The sequence below is a fragment of the Oncorhynchus clarkii genome, chromosome 1 (assembly GCF_045791955.1).
Source record: "Oncorhynchus clarkii lewisi isolate Uvic-CL-2024 chromosome 1, UVic_Ocla_1.0, whole genome shotgun sequence".
Taxonomy (NCBI): Eukaryota; Metazoa; Chordata; class Actinopteri; order Salmoniformes; family Salmonidae; genus Oncorhynchus; species Oncorhynchus clarkii.
The window spans coordinates 30,131,163-30,152,610 of record NC_092147.1 but is presented as its reverse complement, the minus strand read 5'-3'; the positions used below and the strand labels follow the sequence as shown (position 1 = coordinate 30,152,610).

At 43.1% G+C, this 21,448-nt stretch overlaps 1 protein-coding gene across 2 annotated transcripts in view; it reads right to left on the bottom strand.

Annotated features, from left to right (window-relative positions):
• The window catches only part of LOC139404287 (transmembrane protein 266-like), a 74,187-nt gene that overhangs the window by 47,729 nt on the left and 5,010 nt on the right, over positions 1-21,448 (bottom strand). The window contains exons 3-4 of one of the 2 annotated variants that reach the window (XM_071147211.1): positions 7,308-7,445; positions 5,878-6,072 (exon numbers count right to left, since the gene is read on the bottom strand). In XM_071147211.1, coding sequence (XP_071003312.1) covers positions 5,878-6,072; positions 7,308-7,445 — 333 coding nt within the window. The remainder of the gene's footprint in view (positions 1-5,877; positions 6,073-7,307; positions 7,446-21,448) is intronic. The other variant, XM_071147221.1, reaches the window with a different exon arrangement.

Sequence of the window (21,448 nt, the reverse complement as noted above, 5' to 3'; positions counted from 1 at the left end):
CGATGCTGGCGGATTTTCAGAAGCTGAACGTCATAACACGACAAAAGCATATGACAGGTTAATCAGAAGGGGTGAATAAGGTGATAAGAGTGGAAAGCAACACGCCACAACACCGTAGTCTCTAGCATGTTCTTGGCAAGAAGGTAGCTCCATGAAGAAGTCTATTAATAAATCCAGAACTCATCACTGCTCTGAATCTGCTAGTACTGCATGTGCCCCCTGTTGTCCGCAAGAACATCCACCTCCTACATAATCGCCCACGTCTGCTGATAGAGATCCATGTGCAGCAGCTCGCTACAATGCAAAACCCACCACATGCACTATAAGACTCTCTTCTGTTTCACAGCTATACAGAGCACAACAAAGGGAAGTCCTCTTTAAAGCCTTCTCACAGGGCAAAAACTAAATCAACATTGCTTCCATGTCATTTCAAACCCCCCAAAATGATGTGATGACGTTAAATCTACTTGGAAAATGGATGGTAAACCCAGGGCTGATGGTAAACCCATTCAGCTAAGCAACCAACGTTATAGTATGCTATTGATTACTTGATGAAAGACCCATATATGAAGACCCATATTTAGTCATGTGGACAAATTACAGTGTTTGTGTCAGCTTTAAAACAACGTTTATTTATTCTCTGGAATGTCTGTCAGTTCTGGTTTAGTAGAACTAAGAAGCTAATCTGATATGGACATCTAAGAACAAAAATGAGTCAGCATCAGGAAAACAATAATCCAATGTGATTTTGAATGTTACATAATCAGTTACGGTGTTCATGCCAAATATTGACCATGACATAAGGGTTTACTTTTAGAGAAAGCACTTCATTATACATAGAATTTTCTTATAAATGTATTAAGACAAGGTTGAGAGGATGTTAAGGGACATAATGTGCATGAGGGTAGGGATAACAATGCTTTATAAATAATCAGAATGTACACTCAGTAATTAGGGCGTCTGACTATTTCAATGAGTCTGAATGACAGTGTGCAATACCAACTTAGCTCTGTCATTCCTCTAATGCTACAGACATAACTCACAGAGTAAACAAGAAATTGTGACGTGTGTCACGTTCTGACCATCGTTTGTGTGTGTTTTCCTTGTTTTAGTGTTGGTCAGGACGTGAGCTGGGTGGGCATTCTATGTTGGATGTCTTGTTTGTCTATTTCTATGTTTGGCCTGATATGGTTCTCAATCAGAGGCAGGTGTTAGTCATTGTCTCTGATTGGGAACCATATTTAGGTAACCTGGGTTTCACTGTGTGTTTGTGGGTGATTGTTCCTGTCTCTGTGTTTTCACCAGAAAAGGCTGTTTCGGTTTTCGTTACGTTCTTTGTTTTGTAGTGTTTGTATCGATTCGTGTTTTACGTTTGTTTAGTAAACATGGATCGCAATCTACACGCCGCATTTTGGTCCGACTCTCTTTCACATACAGAAAACCGTGACAGAATCACCCACCACAACCGGTCCAAGCGGCGTGGTAACAGGCAACAACAGCAGCAGGAGCAGCGTGACAAGAATTTCTGGACTTGGGAGGAAATCCTCAACGGGAGAGGACCCTGGGCTAAACCAGGGGAGTGTAGCCGCCCCAAGGTGCAGCAAGAGAGGGAATGGACATGGGAGGACGAACTGGACGGTGAAGGACCCTGGGCTCAGCCTGGAGAATATCGCCGCCCCAAAGAAGAACTGGAGGCAGCGAAAGCTGAGAGGCGCAGGTATGAGGAGGCAGCACGGCGAAGCGGATGGAAGCCCGAGAGTCAGCCCCAAAAATGTCTTTGGGGGGGGGGGGGGGGTTAACAGGGAGTATGGCTATGCCAGGTAGGAGACCTGGGCAAACTCCCTGTGCTTACCGGGGGGCTAGAGAGACCGGGCAGGCACCGTGTTATGCTGTGGTGCGCACGGTGTCTCCAGTACGGGTGCATAGCCCGGTGCGGTATATTCCAGGTCCGCGTATCGGTGCCATGAAGCCGGCTCTACGCATCTGGTCCCCAGTGCGTCTCCTTGGGCCGGCTTACATGGCACCAGCCTTGCGCACAGTGTCTCCAGTTCGCCTGCATAGCCCAGTGCGGGCTATTCCACCTCGCCGCACTGGCAGGGCGACCGGGACCATTCAACCGGGTAAGGTTGGGCAGGCTCGGTGCTCAAGAGCTCCAGTGCGCCTGCACGGTCCGGTCTACCCAGTACCACCTCCACACCCCAGCCCTCCGGTAGCAGCTCCCCGCACCAGGCTTCCTGTGCGTGTCCTCGGCCCAGTACCACCAGTGCCAGCACCACGCATCAGGCCTACAGTGCGCCTCGCCTGTCCAGCGCAGTTGGAGCCTTCCTCGACTCCAGCGCTGCCGGAGTCTCCCGCCTGTTTAGCGCTGCCAGAGCCTTCCGCCTCTACAGCGCTGCCGGAGTCTCCCGCCTGTTCAGAACTGCCAGTCTGCAAGGAGCTGCCAGTCTGCATGGAGCTGCCAGTCTGCATGGAGCTGCCAGTCTGCATGGAGCTGCCAGTCTGCATGGAGCTGCCAGTCTGCAAGGAGCTGCCAGTCTGCAGGATGCCGCCAAAGCTGCCAGTCTGCATGGAGCCGCCAGAGCTGCCAGTCTGCATGGAGCTACCAGTCTGCATGGAGCCGCCAGAGCCGCCAGTCTGCATGGAGCAGCCAGGGGCGCCAGTCTGCATGGAGCAGCCAGGGCCGCCAGTCAGCATGGAGCAGCCAGGGCCGCCAGTCAGCATGGAGCAGCCAGGGCCGCCAGTCAGCATGGAGCAGCCAGGGCCGCCAGTCAGCATGGAGCAGCCAGGGCCGCCAGTCAGCATGGAGCAGCCAGGGCCGCCAGTCAGCATGGAGCAGCCAGGGCCGCCAGTCAGCATGGAGCAGCCAGAGCTGCCAGTCAGCATGGAGCAGCCAGTCAGCATGGAGCAGCCGGAGCAGCCAGAGCAGCCAGTCAGCATGGAGCAGCCAGAACTACCAGTCAGCCAGACTCTTCCACATCTGCCAGTCAGCCAGACTCTTCCACATCTGCCAGTCAGCCAGACTCTTCCAGATCTGCCAGTCAGCCAGACTCTTCCAGATCTGCCAGTCAGCCAGACTCTTCCAGATCTGCCAGTCAACCAGACTCTTCCAGATCTGCCAGTCAACCAGACTCTTCCAGATCTGCCAGTCAACCAGACTCTTCCAGATCTGCCAGTCAACCAGACTCTTCCAGATCTGCCAGTCAACCAGACTCTTCCAGATCTGCCAGTCAACCAGACTCTTCCAGATCTGCCAGTCAACCAGACTCTGCCAGTCAACCAGATCTGCCAGACTCTTCCAGATCTGCCAGTCAACCAGACTCTTCCAGATCTGCCAGTCAACCAGACTCTTCCAGATCTGCCAGTCAACCAGACTCTTCCAGATCCGCTAGTCAGCCAGGATCTGCCAGAACCGCCAGCCAGCCAGGATCTGCTGGATCCAACTACCTGCCTGAGCTTCCTCTCAGTGCTGAGCTTCCTCTCAGTGCTGAGCTACCCCTGTCCCGAGCTACCCCTGTCCCAAGCTGCCCCTCTGTCCCGAGCTGCCCCTCTGTCCCGAGCTGTCATTAAGGAGGGTAACCTATCTAGGGACGCTAAGGAGGTGGACTAAGACTATTATGGAGTGGGGTCCACGTCCAGCGCCAGAGCCGCCACCGCGGAGAGATGCCCACCCACACCCTCCCCTATAGGTTTAGGTTGTGCGTCCGGAGTCCGCACCTTGGGGGGGGGGGGGGTACTGTCACGTTCTGACCATCGTTCGTGTGTGTTTTCCTTGTTTTAGTGTTGGTCAGGACGTGAGGTGGGTGGGCATTCTATGTTGGATGTCTTGTTTGTCTATTTCTATGTCTGGCCTGATATGGTTCTCAATCAGAGGCAGGTGTTAGTCATTGTCTCTGATTGGGAACCATATTTAGGTAGCCTGGGTTTCACTGTGTGTTTGTGGGTGATTGTTCCTGTCTCTGTGTTTTCACCAGATAGGGCTGTTTCAGTTTTCGTTACGTTCTTTGTTTTGTAGTGTTTGTATCGATTCGTGTTTTACGTTTGTTTATTAAACATGGATCGCAATCTACACGCCGCATTTTGGTCCGACTCTCTTTCACATACAGAAAACCGTGACAACGTGGCTGCATATTTCTCTGTTTTTCACGAATGCTTCCAACGGATGGAAACATGAGCCCACAGTGAAACTCTGATGACGAGTAGGCCTTGGAATGCCTGTGGTTTGGAAATCTGAAATTCCAATCTAAAAAGATGAACATGCCATATCTCCAGCTTCACTGGCACCACCTCCTATTCTGATTACCATGATGGCACTACAGGGCTAAATAATATTTCCCAGGCTTGGAGGGAAATATCATGCCAATCCCTTTCATCAAAACAAATAGCTATTTTAACCAGAGACTTTACCAGAAAAGTCAGACTTCTAAAATCCCTTAGAGATCCCATGACCTTTCCACATCGCTGTGTGCTTTCTCATGGTGTGACAGAGTTTCACATGGACACGTTCTCCTGAGAGTGCCCAAAGTGATGCCAGCGCTGCCAGATCCTGCACTCTGTGGCCTGGGTGTGTGGCGTGGGACTGGGGACTCATCTGTCCCCCCTTGGTTCCCACAGAGCCCTGGGCCGGACCAGGTCCCAGCCGGGCGTGGTGATGTCAGCTGACAGAGCAGGCATTGAATGACGTGGCGGGCGGATGCTCTTATTAAGCTCATGGTGTTTGTCTACTTTCTCTGCACAGACGAGAATGCCCAACGGCCTGCGAGTCACGCATCCTGAGAGTACTGTCAGAATAAGAGGGGGTGTGTCCTGTACACACTCAGCTTGCAGCGCAGTGATAGGGCCATGTGAGAAACACCCAACCAGGACGAGCAGGGCCTATGGGCAGAGAGAACACACCCAACAACACAGCCACCAGCGCCTGACATTTCAGGAACAATGTGATGCTAACAACACTTTGTTTTGAGCCAAAAGTGCACGTTGAAGGGAGGAATCTTTTTATAACAGAGAAATTATGTCACTGAATAGTGTAGGCTCACTGGCATGTCAGTTAATACCTTGACAATGCAAGGATGACACTACAGACACATACTGTATCCTCAAACTATCCTACACCACAATGAGAGGTGAATGTGAGTGATTCAATGGCATGTCAGGTATCATGATGAGCTGAACTAGCATGATAGAGAATGAGGGCAGACATATCTCTGTCATTTTGGCTATGGATGGTGCTTAGTTCTATGTCAGTTATTGTAATTGTACAATTATCAAAAACACAGGGGAAATGTTTTAGGTACAATCTCTGTAGTCGCAACCTTTTGGTTGAACATTTCATGGCAAACAAATGCCTATTGAATAGTTAGGCACCAATTCAGATGACTGGAATGACACATTTTCAGTCAAGAAACATTGCTTGTTTTAGATGGTGAAATTGTCTTTATTCTATTTTTGCTTCACCACTAGGCTACAGCAGCATGTATAACATATTCCTAGCATGCCTAAGCAAATGTTCTGCACCCTCTATTTCTGTACAATATCCTCACACTCAAGTCTCTCCTGTAATCTATCTAATGTATGCAGTGCATCGTAGTGCATACTGTGGCTACAAAGTTTGACTACAGGGTAGTATAGCAGGAAATTAACAGCACATTTTTCTCTTTGACCCATGGCAAAATGTGGAAGGTTAGCTGTCTTTCCAGTTACATATCTATGGCTGTGTAAGAATGATCTCACCTGAGAAAGAAGCCATAGAACAAAGATTACAGTATGACTGCATTATACAAAAAAAAAATGGACTGAGCATTGCTTGGACTAATCCAGGTCCAGGCTGATGGTTAGGCCTACACAGATACACAGAGGGGACGGGTCTCTGTGTCCACCTACCCCTCTCTGTTGTCCTCTTCGTCCAGGTTGGAGATGAGCTGGGAACCGGCCAGGGAGATGTCCAGTGCGGCCAGAGGCAGGTCTCTGTAAGCAAAGCTGCCTAGCTGGACTGGATTTTGACACTGGTTGTCCTCCTCCACCTGCTGGGAGATCACCTCCAGCTCTGAGGCTCTGGCCTGGGCCTGGGGAGGGGCCCTGGAGGACACAACGTACGTAACACCATGGACACTCTGTTAGTAGTAGTGGAGGACCCAGGACTCACACATTCAACTAAACAAATGAATCTTCTCTCACAATCTAATGGTAAAGTACTTCAAAGTTTGGTCTTTCACTGATCAACAAAATAGTTACAAAAGGTAAGGGGCAATATCCCATTTTTCAGAGATACTGGTATGTAGGGACAATAATACATTACAGCCTACATAATGGAAACAGATGATGGGTTACACAAACTGTACTTCCTCAAATGGTGAATCAGATACAACATCCACAACAATGGTATTTTATCTTATTAAGAAGAGCTTGACCTGAATAAGCAAGTGAGATAGTGAAACCTGATTATATAAATGTAAATGTCAGCATATTGCTATACACTACAGCAGTTTTTCCCAAACTTTTTATAGCCCCGTACCCCTTCAAACATTCAACCTCCAGCTGCGTAATCCCTCTTGCGCCAGGGTCATTGAACTCTCAATTGTTGTTTTTTGCCATCATTGTAAGCCTGCCTGTACTATTCAAAACATTTATTAAACATAAGAATGAGTGTGAGTTTTTGTCACAACCCGGCTCGTAGGAAGTGACAAAGAGCTCTTATAGGACCAGGGCAAAAATAATAATATAATAATCAATCATTTTGCTCTTTATTTATTTAGCCATCTTACATTTAAAACCTTATATGTTCATCAGAAAATGTGAATAACTCACCACAGGTTAATGAGAAGGGTGTGCTAGAAAGGATGCACATAACTCTGCAATGTTGGGTTGTATTGGAGAGGCTCTCAGTCTTAAATCATTTTCCACACAGTCTGTGGCTCTGTATTTAGTTTTCATGCTAGTGAGGGCTGAGAATCCACTCTGACATAGGAACGTGAGTGCAGCCCTGTCCATAAATCTGGCAGTGGCATCTGATTAAATCCAATTTTCACAGAGCCGCTTGTTGCAATTTCACTCAGGCTCTCTTGTTCAGATATCAGGTAAGTGGACTGAAGGCAGGGCGTGAAAGGGATAACAAATCCAGTTGTTTGTGTCGTCCGTTTCGGGAAAGTACATGTGCAATTGTGCACCCAGCTCACTCAGGTGCTTCGCTATATCACATTTTACATTGTCTGTAAGCTTGAGTTCATTATGGCAATGGCTTTTGCGCCATCAGTACAGATACCAACACATCTTGACCACCAACATCCATTTGATGCCACAAAGCTATCCAGTACCTTAAAAATATCCTCTCATGATGTCCTGGTTTCCAGTAGTTTACAGAAGAGGATGTCTTCCTTAATTGACCCCCCATAAACGTAACGGATATATACCAGGAACTGTGCCAGGCCCGCCACGTCTGTTGACTTATCCAGCTGTAACACATATAATTAACTGGCTTGAATGTTAAGCAGTAATTGTTTCAAAACATCTCCTGCCATGTCACTGATGGGTCGGGAAACAGTGTTGTTTGATGAAGCCATTGTCTGTATAGTTTTTTTGGCCTATTGTCCCAGCCATATCCGCGGCAGCAGGAATAATTAAGTCCTCCACAATAGTATGGGGCCACTCGGTAGCTCACCATGCTTCTAGCCCCTTCTTATTAATGGTATCTGTTGCTTTTACACGTCTAACTACTCGAAAGTCATCTTTATTCTCGCTCCAAATTTTTTTAGAATTGTCATGTTTCGTTTCTAAATGTCTGTGCAAGAGTGAAGGTTTCCCGCGAGAGAGTAACGGTTAATGTGATCTGATGTTAATTATTTGATTAGACTACCTGTATTTGACAATGTGTAGTTATTTTGCTGAACACTAGATGGTTTCATTTTATTTTTGGCAGTGAAACGAGGCTACTCAGGCGAGAAAAAAACCTCACCCAAATGTAAAGCCCCATTGGAAAATATAAATGTACTGTTTGAAAATGTGAAGATATATAAAATATATAAAAAATGTTTTTTATTTTTTAATGTGAATCACATTTTTATTTGGCGTACCCCCCAGTTTGGGAATACCTGCACTACAGTATAACAAAGTACCTATTCACATTGTATAACTTGTGTGACAGACTGACATAACCTGACCAGGTGAATCCAGGTGATGTCACCTGTTAAATCCACTTCAATCCGTGTAGATGAAGGTTAAAGAAAGATTTTTTTAAGCCTTGAGACAATTGATACATGAATTGCGTATGTGTGTCATTCAGAGGGTGAAAGGGCAAGACAAAAATATTTAAGTGCCATTGAATTGGGTATGGTAGTAGGTGCCAGGTGCACCGGTTTGAGTGTGTCAAGAACTGCAACGCTGCTGGGTTTTTCACGCTCAACAGTTTCCTGTGTGACTCAAGAATGGTCCACCACCCTCAGGACATCCAGCCAACTTGACATAACTGTGAGACGCATTGGAGTTAACATGTGCCAGCATCCCTGTGGAACGCTTTCGACACCTTGCAGTCCATGCCCCGACTAATTGAGGCTGTTCTGAGGGCAAAAGGGGGGGCAAGTCAATATTAGGAAGGTGTTCCTAATGTTTTGTACACTCAGTGAATATGAAAAAGACAACAGAAAAGTAACATTTATAACTGCCTTGGTTTGCCTTGATTAGTGAGATCTGAGAGATTTGAAGCACATTTACTTTCTGGAATCATAATATTACTTTTACAAACTAACTGGAATGGGTTTTGTGAAATGGCATGAAATGGCAGTACTTTTCTGTTTGACATAAATATGCATTTGCTTGCAGGGACAGCAATCTAATTTTCTCTTATTTCATTTTCCACACTAAAACCCGAGTGTGAGTAGGACCCTGATCCCCTCTCCAGCTCAGCCAGTAAAAGACGAGGAGAGGTCAAACCAAGAACAGAAGACTCTGCCCAGCGCAGCCCATTTGAAGACATCAATAACCCCAGAGCTTAACAAGGAAGGAGGGCATTGATTACAAGCCAGAGAGAACAAAACACATTGTGCCTGTAGATAGTTGGGGACTAACAGCCTGGTGATATGTGGAGGTTAAATTGTGGACCACACATTGTCAGCATCAGATCAGTGTGTGCAGACAGACAAAGAGACAGACAGAAAAACAGACAGAGACACACCTCCCTGTGAAAGGTTAATGTAGTCAGCCCTGGAAAGGAAAACATCCACTGCTCTCCACTGACCTATGACTATTTCTACCTAACATACTGTACATGCTTACTTCAAAGGTTGCTTTCTTATCTGCATAGGTACCCACAAAAAGGTGGTATAATAGTACTGCTAGAAATACATGATTGTACATCTTTGTATTTCAGTGCAGTTCACTCTACAGCGCAGAACCCCCCCCTCCCCCCGTCTGGGATATAATGCTGTAACTTACACGTGGCCACTGGATGTGGTTGGCTCAGGGAAAAATGCCCACACACGCCTCACATGCTCAACAATAGCCAGTGCATTCCGAAATTGTACACTTGGCACCTCTTCTTGCTAGCCGCAACAAGGATGCTAATCAGTCATGACAGACAAACTGTTCACTGAATCAAAATCACATTTCCAAACAATCATAGACGAGGCCAGGGTCCATTATGTGTAGAGACAGTGGCCGCTTCAGTGGCTTGTTGCCATCCTGGGGAGTGGGTGGCTGGCTGCACATTGGAATACTGCTCCATTCCATCAGGCAGGCAGGCAGGCAAGGCAAAGGAAGCCAGCGTGCCAAAGGCTGGAAATCTTTTCAAAGGCATGCAATATTAGCAAACGCCACAAGTTTAAAGGTTAACACAGGGCACTCAATTCTCAGGGAGATCTGCTGCTCACAGTCACACCATGTGAATAACACTGTACAAAGGGACCAGATAACCTTAGTTTAAAGAACAAAGTGCAATGCATATGCTCTAATGTAAGTATCCTGTGACAGATATAATGTAGGTAAAACAGGAACAAATATTATACATGTACTTTTTTGAAACTTTTGTCAAATTGTACTTCCAATTAGAATGAAATTTGGACATTCTGTATTTTCTGTAATGGTATTAATAGTAGCTTTGTCTTTTTGAGTCGGACCCTCTCCTTCTGGAAAACAAAGCACTTTCTTCTGAAACTCGTTAGTCTATTCTTGTTCTGAGAAATGAAGGCAATTCCATGCGAAAAATTGTCAAGAAACTGAAGATCTGAAGTACAATGCTGTGTACCCCTCCCTTCACAGAACAGCCCAAACTGGCTCTAACCAGAATAGAAAGAGGAGTGTGAGGCCCCGGTGCACAAGTATATTAGAGTGTCTAGTTTTAGAAACAGACACCTCACAAGTCCTCAACTGGCAGCTTCATTAAATAGTACCCGCAAAACACCAGTCTCAACGCCAACAGTGAAGAGGCGACTCCAGCATGCTGTTCAATTTAGTTCAATTTAATGTCGAAATACACCCTCTGCACACCAAAAATATACAGCTATTCATTTGGAAGAACTATTGAAATGCAGACTAATGCAATCTTGTGTAAGTAAGAGGTGACTCAAAACTGCAATCCTAATTGAAAGTGTTTAAAAATAGGAATAGTGTAATTATACAGTGTTATTTTGTTCAGAATATTCACCAAAATCTAATTCTACCTATTGTCTGCACTCAATTTAACTGCCCAATGGCCTCCTCTGACATTCCTCTTCTGAATAAATACTTTCTCATGAACCACATTTTGTGAATAAACCAATAACTCCCATTTGCTCATACAGTATTATGATTATTTCTGTGCTCTCACTGTAAAATGAAGCCACCCATTTCAGTCACTTCATATGATTACAAAGTTCTGCTTCAGCATAGCGTCATGTTATGTAGAGGGCATCCGTATCATTGTCATTCTGATCACTCACCACCACACTGTTTCTGCTGTCTAAAACCCTGTCACACTCTCACCCAATAAGCATTTAAGCCTGGTTGCTTGTTCCTCAATGCAAAGCAATTCAGTGCTCTGATACCACCAGGAAAGCCGGACCAACGTGCCAAATCATTGACTTGAATACAAGCCGGACCAACGTGCCAAATCATTGACTGGAATACAAGCCAAAGTTTCAACCACCATCCCTGACTCCATTGATGCGGCCCTTTGATATGCCAGCGTATTTGTCATATCTGACATTTTAGGTCATCACTAATGTAAGGAAACATTTATATGCTCGTCTTTGCCTTACATGTGTGTGTGTGTGTGTGTGTGCGCGTGTGTGTGTGTGTGTGGGGGGGGGGGGGGGGGGAATTTTCCCTATCTTCATCCTGAATATTATGAGCGTTAACAAACAGACAGAGGACGTTTGTGACATTGAATGAGTATGCTTTCTCAAAGAGAAAGATTCCAATATAGGGATAAATATGATAAAGCTAATTCCTCCTGTACCATCCCATGGACAGCTCTACCAGCAGATAGATGTGTGTATAGAGAGATGAGAAGATGTGTGTGTGCAGGGATAGGGATATAATGTCGGGCTCAGCAAAAGCATCCGTCAGACCTCCACTGCCAGCTTCTTCACAGAGCAGTCAAGCAACAAGCTTTCACATTGACAGTATACTACAGTACAGTCAATAGTGAGCAATTGTATTAATAATAATAATCATTATAGTCGTGCATTGGTTGAAACTCAAGGTTAAATTCAAATCTCCCTACCATCATATCTAAGTCAATATGACACCAATGTCGATGAAAATTGGCAACTCAACTTTATTGGAGGTACACAACACACTCCACGCCTCTCATCATTATCTGTCCGGCCTTTTACCACTGTAATGGATTTTTGACAGGGTTGTTAGCATTAGGGTCATCAGATAATTGTTTGATCAAACCTAGCTCAAATTCTAGATGTTGTATTAAGGGGATACCTAGTCAGTTGTACAACTAAATGCATTCCCCGAGCTGACAAGGTACAAATCTGTCGTTCTGCCCCTGAACAAGGCAATTAACCCACTGTTCCTAGGCCTTCATTGAAAATAAGAATTTGTTCTTAACTGACTTGCCTAGGTAAATAAAGGTAAAATAAAATAAAATAAAAATTCAACTGAAATGTGTCTTCCGCATTTAACCCTCTGAATCAGAGAGGTGTGGGGGGCTGACATAATTGACATCCACGGGACAATGGGTTAACTGCCTTGCTCAGGGGCAGAGCGACAGATTTTTACCTCGGGGATTCGATCCCAATGCTCTAACCACTAGGCTACCTGCCGTCCCAAAACGAGGCTACAACATCCATAAGGTGACCATTAGACTTAGATCCATTTTGACTGAACAAGTTTGTGGCTGCAATAGTTTTTATTAAATTCACAATTTATCACTTTCACATATACATTTCAATGATGTGCTACCTTTTTTGCAGCATTTCTGATCTTTTCAGACGAATCTCAGAGTTCTAAATCGGTTGAGCACCTCGGTTGCTGCGCAACAGTAGCAGCTAGCTAGTAGAACGCTAGTAGCTAGCTAGTTAAAACCAGTTGGATGAGAAGCAAAAGGAAAGTAGCTAGCTAGCTAGGTATATTTTGCTATGGAAGATTTTTCATATGGCTGAAGACAGTCATCTGTGTAAACTGCTGACCTGGACACTTGCATGTAATCAGAGCATAAACAAATAAGCTAGCGAATGTTTTGGCTGCTATTATAGCCCGTTAGATACATCAAACTTTGAGAAAACTGCCACTGCATAATACATGCACACACCAGACAGATGCATCGCTGTTAGAAGATGCAGAGCAAATTCTATCCCTCACCTTCTGCATTAATTCAGTGTGTTCACTTCTCTGTCAATGCAATGTTGTTGTCATTATAATAAACATTTGTGCTGACTGATCAACACAGTGTGAAGTTACTTTTCAATGTGTTCCCGAAAACCTGAAGTCGCCATCCATAAGTAAAAAGTAGCAGGGGTGTGGGTTGCACATGAAGCATCCAGGTAAAACATCAGAATGATAATTCCTTGCTTGTGTGACCTGTGCGCAGTCAAAAGAAAAAGCTATGCTTGCTAACTTGGTTATCTTTGTGATAAAATGAAACTGTTTTCAACACATAAACTGTTTTATACAAAACATTTTTTTACCAAGCAAGATAAATAAACGTACAATCAGTACTGAGTGATGGAACAGCAACAACATTTTGGAATGAAAGCGAGCTGTCATCAAATGACAGTCAATTTAAATAGAGGGTCAAGTTGAAGCATCTATAACAGGGTTCGTAGCTTAACAGTTAGCGTCACCAACCTGGGATATGAAGTTCCTGAGTTTGCCTACCGGAGGGGATATTTTGACCATTCTCTTTCGTCTATAGTTTGACACCCCCCTGCCTTTTGCGACACACATACATGCTTCTTTTCATTGTGTGCTTCTTTTCATTTATTAGGTGTCTCTTAAAAGAGCCGTTGAGTTTGTTCGGCAGGGAGTGGCAAGGGACAGGGAGTGGAAACACCAGTGATGAAACTTAGGCTTACAAGTGTTTTAAAGATGTATCTTTCTTACAACGGCCTGTCACGTACTGACCTTTATTTCCTTTGTTTTGTATTTATTTAGTATGGTCAGGGCGTGAGTTGGGTGGGCAGTCTATGTTTGTTTTTCTATGTTTTGGGGCATTTCTATGTTTTCGGCCTAGTATGGTTCTCAATCAGAGGCAGGTGTCATTAGTTGTCTCTGATTGAGAATCATACTTAGGTAGCCTGGGTTGCACTGTTTGTGGGTGATTGTCTATGTTAGTGGCTTGTGTCAGCACAGGTCTATTTTGTTAGCGTCACGGTCGTCATTTGTTTATTGTTTTGTATGCAGTGTCAGTATTTTCTTTATTAAAGATTTACCATGGACACTTACCACGCCGCATTTTGGTCTTCCGATCCATCTCGCCTCTCCTCTTCAGATGAAGAGGAGGACGACCGTGACAGAATCACCCACCAACCAAGGACCAAGCGACGTGGTAAAAAACAGCGACGAAAGCAGCAGCAGGAGAAGCAACAGAGGCGGGGGGGGGTCACGTTCTGACCTTTTATTTCCGTTGTTTTGTATTTATTTAGTATGGTCAGGGCGTGAGTTGGGTGGGCAGTCTGTTTGTATTTCTATGTTTTCGGCCTAGTATGGTTCTCAATCAGAGGCAGGTGTCATTAGTTGTCTCTGATTGAGAATCATACTTAGGTAGCCTGGGTTGCACTGTTTGTTTGTGGGTGATTGTCTGTCAGTGGCTTGTGTCAGCACAGGTCTATTTTGTTAGCGTCACGGTCGTCATTTGTTTATTGTTTTGTATGCAGTGTCAGTATTTTCTTTATTAAAGATTTACCATGGACACTTACCACGCCGCATTTTGGTCTTCCGATCCATCTCGCCTCTCCTCTTCAGATGAAGAGGACGACCGTGACACGGCCGAAAATGTAACATGCGTTTCCTAGAGAGAACGGTCGCTAAGTGTGTTGCTATAGCATGTGTTGATAATGAGAGAATAGAAAGGAGTTGCGCTCGGATCAACTTTCTCCATTCAAATCAAATATTTCCTTAACATTAGAATTATTTCACAATACTGATGACGGATCAGCTCCTAGAGTGATATTTCCACCCAAGGCTGCAGATATTGAGGTGGTTATTCAAATTCGTACCCAACAAAAATGCACTAAATCCCTGATTTGGCACATCATTGTGCACATGTTAGGCTACACATCATGAGAGAAAAGAAGAAACCCGCACACTGCTCTTGATAGTATCACTGCTCTTTAATACGCTTATGTATCGGCCCCACGACCTTCAGAGCTTTGCGAATACGTAAGCGTATTAAAGATCAGTGATACTATCAAGAGCAGTGTGCAGGTTTCTTTTTATTCAACTGGTACCACACACCTGCAAAAAAAATCTGATTTGCGAGTGCATTTTGCATTTTGAGGCTACACATCATGAAATATGTTGAGACAAATTACAGACAGTACTTACAAGTAGCAAAATATAACTCAATTGATTGACCATGAAAGGTATTTCAATATGATTGAAATCGGCCTATAGCATACTGTTTATATTTTTAATGCAATCATATCGGTTTTCATTTCAAGCATCTTTTTATACTGTCACGCCCTGATCTGTTTCACCTTTTCCTGTGATTGTCTCCACCCCCTCCAGGTGTCGCTTATTTTCCCCAGTGTATTTATCCCTGTTTCCTGTCTCTCTGTGCCAGTTCGTTCGTCTTGTATGTTTAGTCAAGTCAACCAGCGTGAGTTTTTTTCCCCAGACTCCTTTTTGCTATTCTCTTTTTCTAGTCCTCCCGGTTTTGACCCTTGCCTGTTTCCGGACTCTGTACCCGCCTGCCTGACCATTCTGCCTGCCACCATGTACCTCCTGGACTCCGATCTGGTTTTGACATTTTGCCTGTCCACGACCATTCTCTTGCCTACCCTTTTGGATTAATAAACATTGTAAGACTCCAACCATCTGCCTCCCGTGTCTGCACCTGGGTCTTGCCTTGTGCCTTGATATATACGTTGCGTGTTTGTATCAATTGCAAAGGCAACTTTGTATTTGTAGCCAACTTTGTTCTGAAGTTATTGCAGTCACAGACGGATAAACCATGTTTAGCGGAGATCTGTGTATAAAGTGACACGGGAGGGCAAAAAAGCATCTAACGACGCACGTATCTGTTTTACGAGTGGTCTGAGGCGGCTGTTCGATTACGAGCGCTTTCAATTGCAATTTTAATAACAATGGTTTTGTGAAACAGCTCTGATTTAACGATGCTACTATGAAGGTTCTGAAGATGAAATTGGCCTTAAGATGTTCTTTGAAAATAGGGACCAGCTCTCAAACTCTGCTCCCATCTGTTTTCATATTTATACTGCCATTTATAAATGTGGGGAATGAATGTGTGCTCTTTTGCAGGAGTTGGACAGCTGTGTACAGCATTATTAAGAACATATGTAGCTAAAGGATTTAGAGCACCTATCCAATGTCAAGTGTTTTGTGTCTAATGACTTTGAACTTTACAGCTGTTTCTCAGCAGTTTTTCATTTGTCACAGTGTTTGTTTAAGGAGTTCACAAAATGGCTATTTACGTGCCACAAAGTTATGCAGGCTTTAAAGTTCAAGCCCACTAATACCACACCTGTAATCTCTCGTGGACAGGAAATGACAAACTTATGCAAGAGAATTTTCCTTCGGGGAAACTAATAATTCTACTACTCCGCTGTTCATCAAGACCTTGAATAGTAGAATCAGCTGTGTCAGAACTCGGCTTGAACAAGAAAGCGTGCATAACCATGTAGCTCTTCAAGAGCAAATGTGACCATCCTTGAATGTATAAATGTTATCTGATGAGGATAAATGTATTTGATACATTTTAGAATAAGGCTGTAATGTAACAAAATGAGGAAAAAGTCAAGGCGTCTGAATATTTTTCAAATAAATTGTGTATATATATATATATATATATATATATAGAATCACCCAATCTTGATTCGTCCAAATAATCAATGACGAAAACCCCAAACCATGAACTACTGCTATATATGTTGTTATTTATATTATATATATATATATATGACAGATCATTTTAATAGCAGGACAATGTAAAGTCCTTTATCCCTATGAAGAGTATGACTTAGGCTGTTTGCGAAGATTTTAATCCTAAGCAACCTGATTACATATTGTTGGAAGTACAATAGACCAACATAGCAACTGTAGTTGGTCAAAGCTTTGTGCTGGAAATCATTGTTAGAGCATAGTTGAAGTACGCATTGTGGTGCTCATTTGAATTTCTTTTCTTTTTCGACTTCAGACCAATGCCTACTTCTCAATTAAAACATTGATGAATGTACGTTTGATTGTATATTTTTATATTTTGTAATAACATATTTTTTTTACAGTTAATGTAGAACTAGGCCTTTCTTCAGTAAACTTTAAAGTACATTTTCAGGTAACTAGTTAATGGGTACATGTTGATTATTTGTGTACATTCCAGGGGCTTTCTTGATTGTCTTATTAAAAGAGATAAGAGGAAAACATGTCCAGTTTACTCAATATTTGTCATTACTGTGTACTTTAACTTTTTACTTTTATTGCTGTGTTTTGCCGTATTCTAATGTTGTATGATCACCTTCTGATGTAAAAACAATGGAAAATAAAAACAAAAACAATGTTTTATGTGAGAAGTAGGCATTGGTCTGCAAAGTATTCACACCCCTTGACATTGTTACTATTTTGTTGCATTACAACCTGTAATTGAAATTGATTTTTATAAAATGTAACGGACATACATGGACGTAAAATAAGTCCAAATTGTTGAAGTGAAATGAAAAACATAACTTGTTTCAAATCATTCTAAAAATATAAAAAACAGAAAAGTGGTGTATGCATATATATTCACCCCTTTGCTATGGAACCCCTAAATAAGATCTGGTGCAACCAATTACCTCCAGAAGTCACATAATTAGTCAAATAAAGTCCACCTGTGTGCAATCTAAGTGTCACATGATCTGTCACATGATCTCAGTAGATATACACCTGTTCTGAAAGGCCACAGAGTCTGCAACACCACTAAGCAAGGGGCACCACCAAGCAAGCGGCACCATGAAGACCAAGGAGCTCTCCAAACAGGCCAGGGACAAAGTTGTGGAGAAGTTATAAAAAAATATCCAAAACTTTGAACATCCCACGGAGCACCATTAAATTCATTATTAAAAAATGTAAAGAATATGGCACCACAGCAAACCTGCCAAGAGAGGGCCGCCCACCAAAACTCACGGACCAGGCAAGGAGGGCATTAATCAGAGAGGCAACAAAGAGACCAAAGATAACCCTGAAGGAGCTGCAAAGATCTGCAGTGGTAATTGAAGTATCTGTCCATAGGACCACTTTAAGCTGTACACTACACAGAGTTGGGCTTTACGGAAGAGCGGTCAGAAACAAGCCATTGCTTAAAAAAAACTAAGCAAACAGGTTTGGTGTTTGCCAAAAGGCATGTGGGAGACTCCCCAAACATATGGAAGAAGGTACTCTGGTTAGATGAGACTAAAATGTAGCTTTTTGGCCATCAAGGAAAACGCTATGTCTGGCGCAAACCCAACACCTCTCATCACCCCGAGAACGCCATCTCCACAGTGTCTTATTTCCTGTTTGTGTCAACCCCCAAAACATTTTGCATCTTCAAAGTGGTAGACATGTTATGCAAATCAAATGATGCAAACCCCCAAGAAATCAATTTGAATTCCAGGTTGTAAGGCAACAAAATAGGAAAAGGATTGTGTCGAGGCACAGATCTGGGGAAGGGTACCAAAAAAATGTCTGCAGCATGGAAGGTCCCCAAGAAAACAGTGGCCTCCATCATTCTTAAATGGAAGAAATTTGGAATGACAAAGATTCTTCCTAGAGCCAAGATGGAAGACTTTGGCCTGCATGACAAGTGTCATGTCTGGAGGAAACCTGGCACAATCCCTATGGTGAAGCATGGTAGTGGCAGCATCATGCTGTGGGCATATTTTTCAGGGGCAAGGACTGGGAGACTAGTCAGGGTCAATGGAAAGATGAACGGAGCAAAGTACAGAGAGATCCTTGATGAAAACCTGCTCCAGAGCTCTCAGGACCTCAGACTGGGGCGAAGATTCACCTTCCAACAGGACAACGACCCTAAGCACACAGCCAAGACAACGCAGGAGTGGCTTTGGGACAAGCTCCCCATCCAACCTGACAAGAGCTTGAGAGGATCTGCAGAGAAGAATTGGAGAAACTCCCCAAATACAGGTGTGCCAAGCTGCATACCCAAGAAGACTCGAGGCTGTAATCGCTGCCAAAGGTGCTTCAACAAAGTACGGAGTAATTTGGGGTCTTGTGTGCAGATTGATGAGAAAAAAAAATATATTGAATTAATTTTAGAATAAGGTTGTAACGTAACAAAATCAATGGATTCTGAATACTTTCTGAATATACTGTATGTGGTTTATGGGAAAGTATTTGTTCAGAAGAGGAATGTCAGAGGAGGTCATTGGGCAGTTAAGTTGAGTGCAGACAATAGGTATAATTATATTTTGGTGCATTTTCTGAACAAAATAACACTGTATAATTACATTATTCCTATTTTAAAACACTTTCAAGTAGGATTGCAGTTTTGAGTCACCCATTTCTTACACAAGAATGCATTAGTCTGCATTTCAACAGTGCTTCCAAATGAACAGCTATATCTTTTTGGTGTGCAGTGGGTGTATTTCTACATGAAATTGAACAACCTCTGTAAACACAATTTTACTGAATTACACTACCATTCAAAAGTTTGGGGTCACTTATGTCCTTGTTTTCATTGAAAACATAGATGAAATGAGTTGCAAAATGAAAAATATAGTCAAGATGTTGACAAGGTTATAAATAATTATTTTTAATTGAAATAATAATTGTGTCCTTCAAACTTTGCTTTCGTCAAAAATCCTCCATTTGCAGCAATTACAGCCTTGCAGACATTTGGCATTCTAGTTGTCAATTTGTTGAGGTAATCTGAAGAGATTTCACCCCATGCTTCCTGAAGCACCTCCCACAAGTTGGATTGGTTTGATGGGCACTTCTTACGTACAATACGGTCAAGCTGCTCCCACAACAGCTCAATAGGTTTGAGATCCGGTGACTGTGCTGGCCACTCCATTATAGACAGAATACCAGCTGACTGCTTCTTCTCTAAATAGTTCTTGCATAATTTGGAGCTGTGCTTTGGGTCATTGTCCTGTTGTAGCAGAAAATTGGCTCCAATTAAGCGCCGTCCACATGTTGTTGTAAAATGGAGTGATAGCCTTCCTTCTTCAAGATCCCTTTTACCCTGTACAAATCTCCCACTTTACACTTTACCACCACCAAAGCAAACCCAGACCATCACATTGGCTCCACCATGCTTGACAGATGGCGTCAACACTCCTCCAGCATATTTTCATTTTTTCTGCGTCTCACAAATGTTCTTCTTTGTGATCCGAACACCTCAAACTTAGATGCATCTGTCCATAACACTTTTTTCCAATCTTCCTCTGTCCAGTGTCTGTGTTATTTTGCCCATCTTAATCTTTTCTTTTTATTTGCCAGTCTGAGATATGGCTTTTTCTTTGCAACTCTGACTAGAAGGCCAGTATTCCGGAGTCGCCTCTTCACTGTTGACGTTGAGACTGGTGTTTTGCGGGTACTATGTAATGTAGCTGCCAGTTGAGGACTTGTGAGGCATCTGTTTCTCAAACTAGACACTCTAATGTACTTGTCCTCTTGCTCAGTTGTGCACTGGGGCCTCCCACACCTCTTTCTATTCTGGTTAGGGCCAGTTTGCGCTGTATTGTGAAAGGAGTAGTACACATCGTTGAACGAGATTTTCAGTTTCTTGGCAATTTCTTACATGGAATAGCCTTCATTTCTCAGAACAAGAATAGACAGATGAGTTTCAGAAGAAAGTGCTTTGTTTCTGGCCAGTTTGAGCCTGTAATCGAACACACAAATGCTGATGCTCCAGATACTCAACTAGTCTAAAGAATGCCAGTTTTATTGCTTCTTTAATCAGAACAACAGTTTTCAGCTGTGCTAACATAATTGAAAAAAGGTTTTCTTATGATCAATTAGCCTTTTGAAAGTATAAACTTGGATTAGCTAACACAACGTGCCATTGGAACACAGCAGTCATGGTTACTGATAATGGGCCTCTGTACACCTACGTAGATATTCCATAAAAAATCTGCCGTTTCCAGCTACAATAGTCATTTACAACATTAACATTGTCTACACTGTATTTCTGATCAATTTGATGTTATTTTAATGGACAAAAATTTGCTTTTCTTTCAAAAACAAGGACATTTCTAAGTGACCCCAAAGTTTTGAATGGTAGTGTATATACAGTACCAGTCAAAAGTTTGGACACACCTACTCATTCCAGGGTTTTTCTTTATTTGCACAATTTTTTCCATTGTAGAATAATAGTGAAAACATATAAACTATGAAATAACACACATGGAATCATGTAGTAACCAAAACAAGAGTTTCTTCAAAGTAGCCACCCTTTGCCTTGATGACAGGTTTGCTGCACACTCTTGGCATTCTCTCAACCAGGTTCATGAGGTAGTCCCCTGGAATGTATTTCAATTAATAGTTGTGCCTTGTTAAAAGTTCATTTGTGGAATTACGTTCCTTCTTAATGTGTTTGAGCCAATCAGTTGTGTTGTTACAAGGTAGGGGTGGTATACAGAAGATAGCCCTATTTGGTAAAAGACCAAGTCCATATTATGGCAAGAACAGCTCAAATAAGCAAAGAGAAACGACAGTCCATCATTACTTTAAGACATGAAGGTCAGTCAATGCGGAACATTTCAAGAACTTTAAACAATTCTTGAAGTGCAGTCGCAAAAACTATCAAGCGCTATGATGAAACTGGCTTTCATAAGGACCGCCACAGGAATGGAAGACCCAGAATTACCTCTGCTAC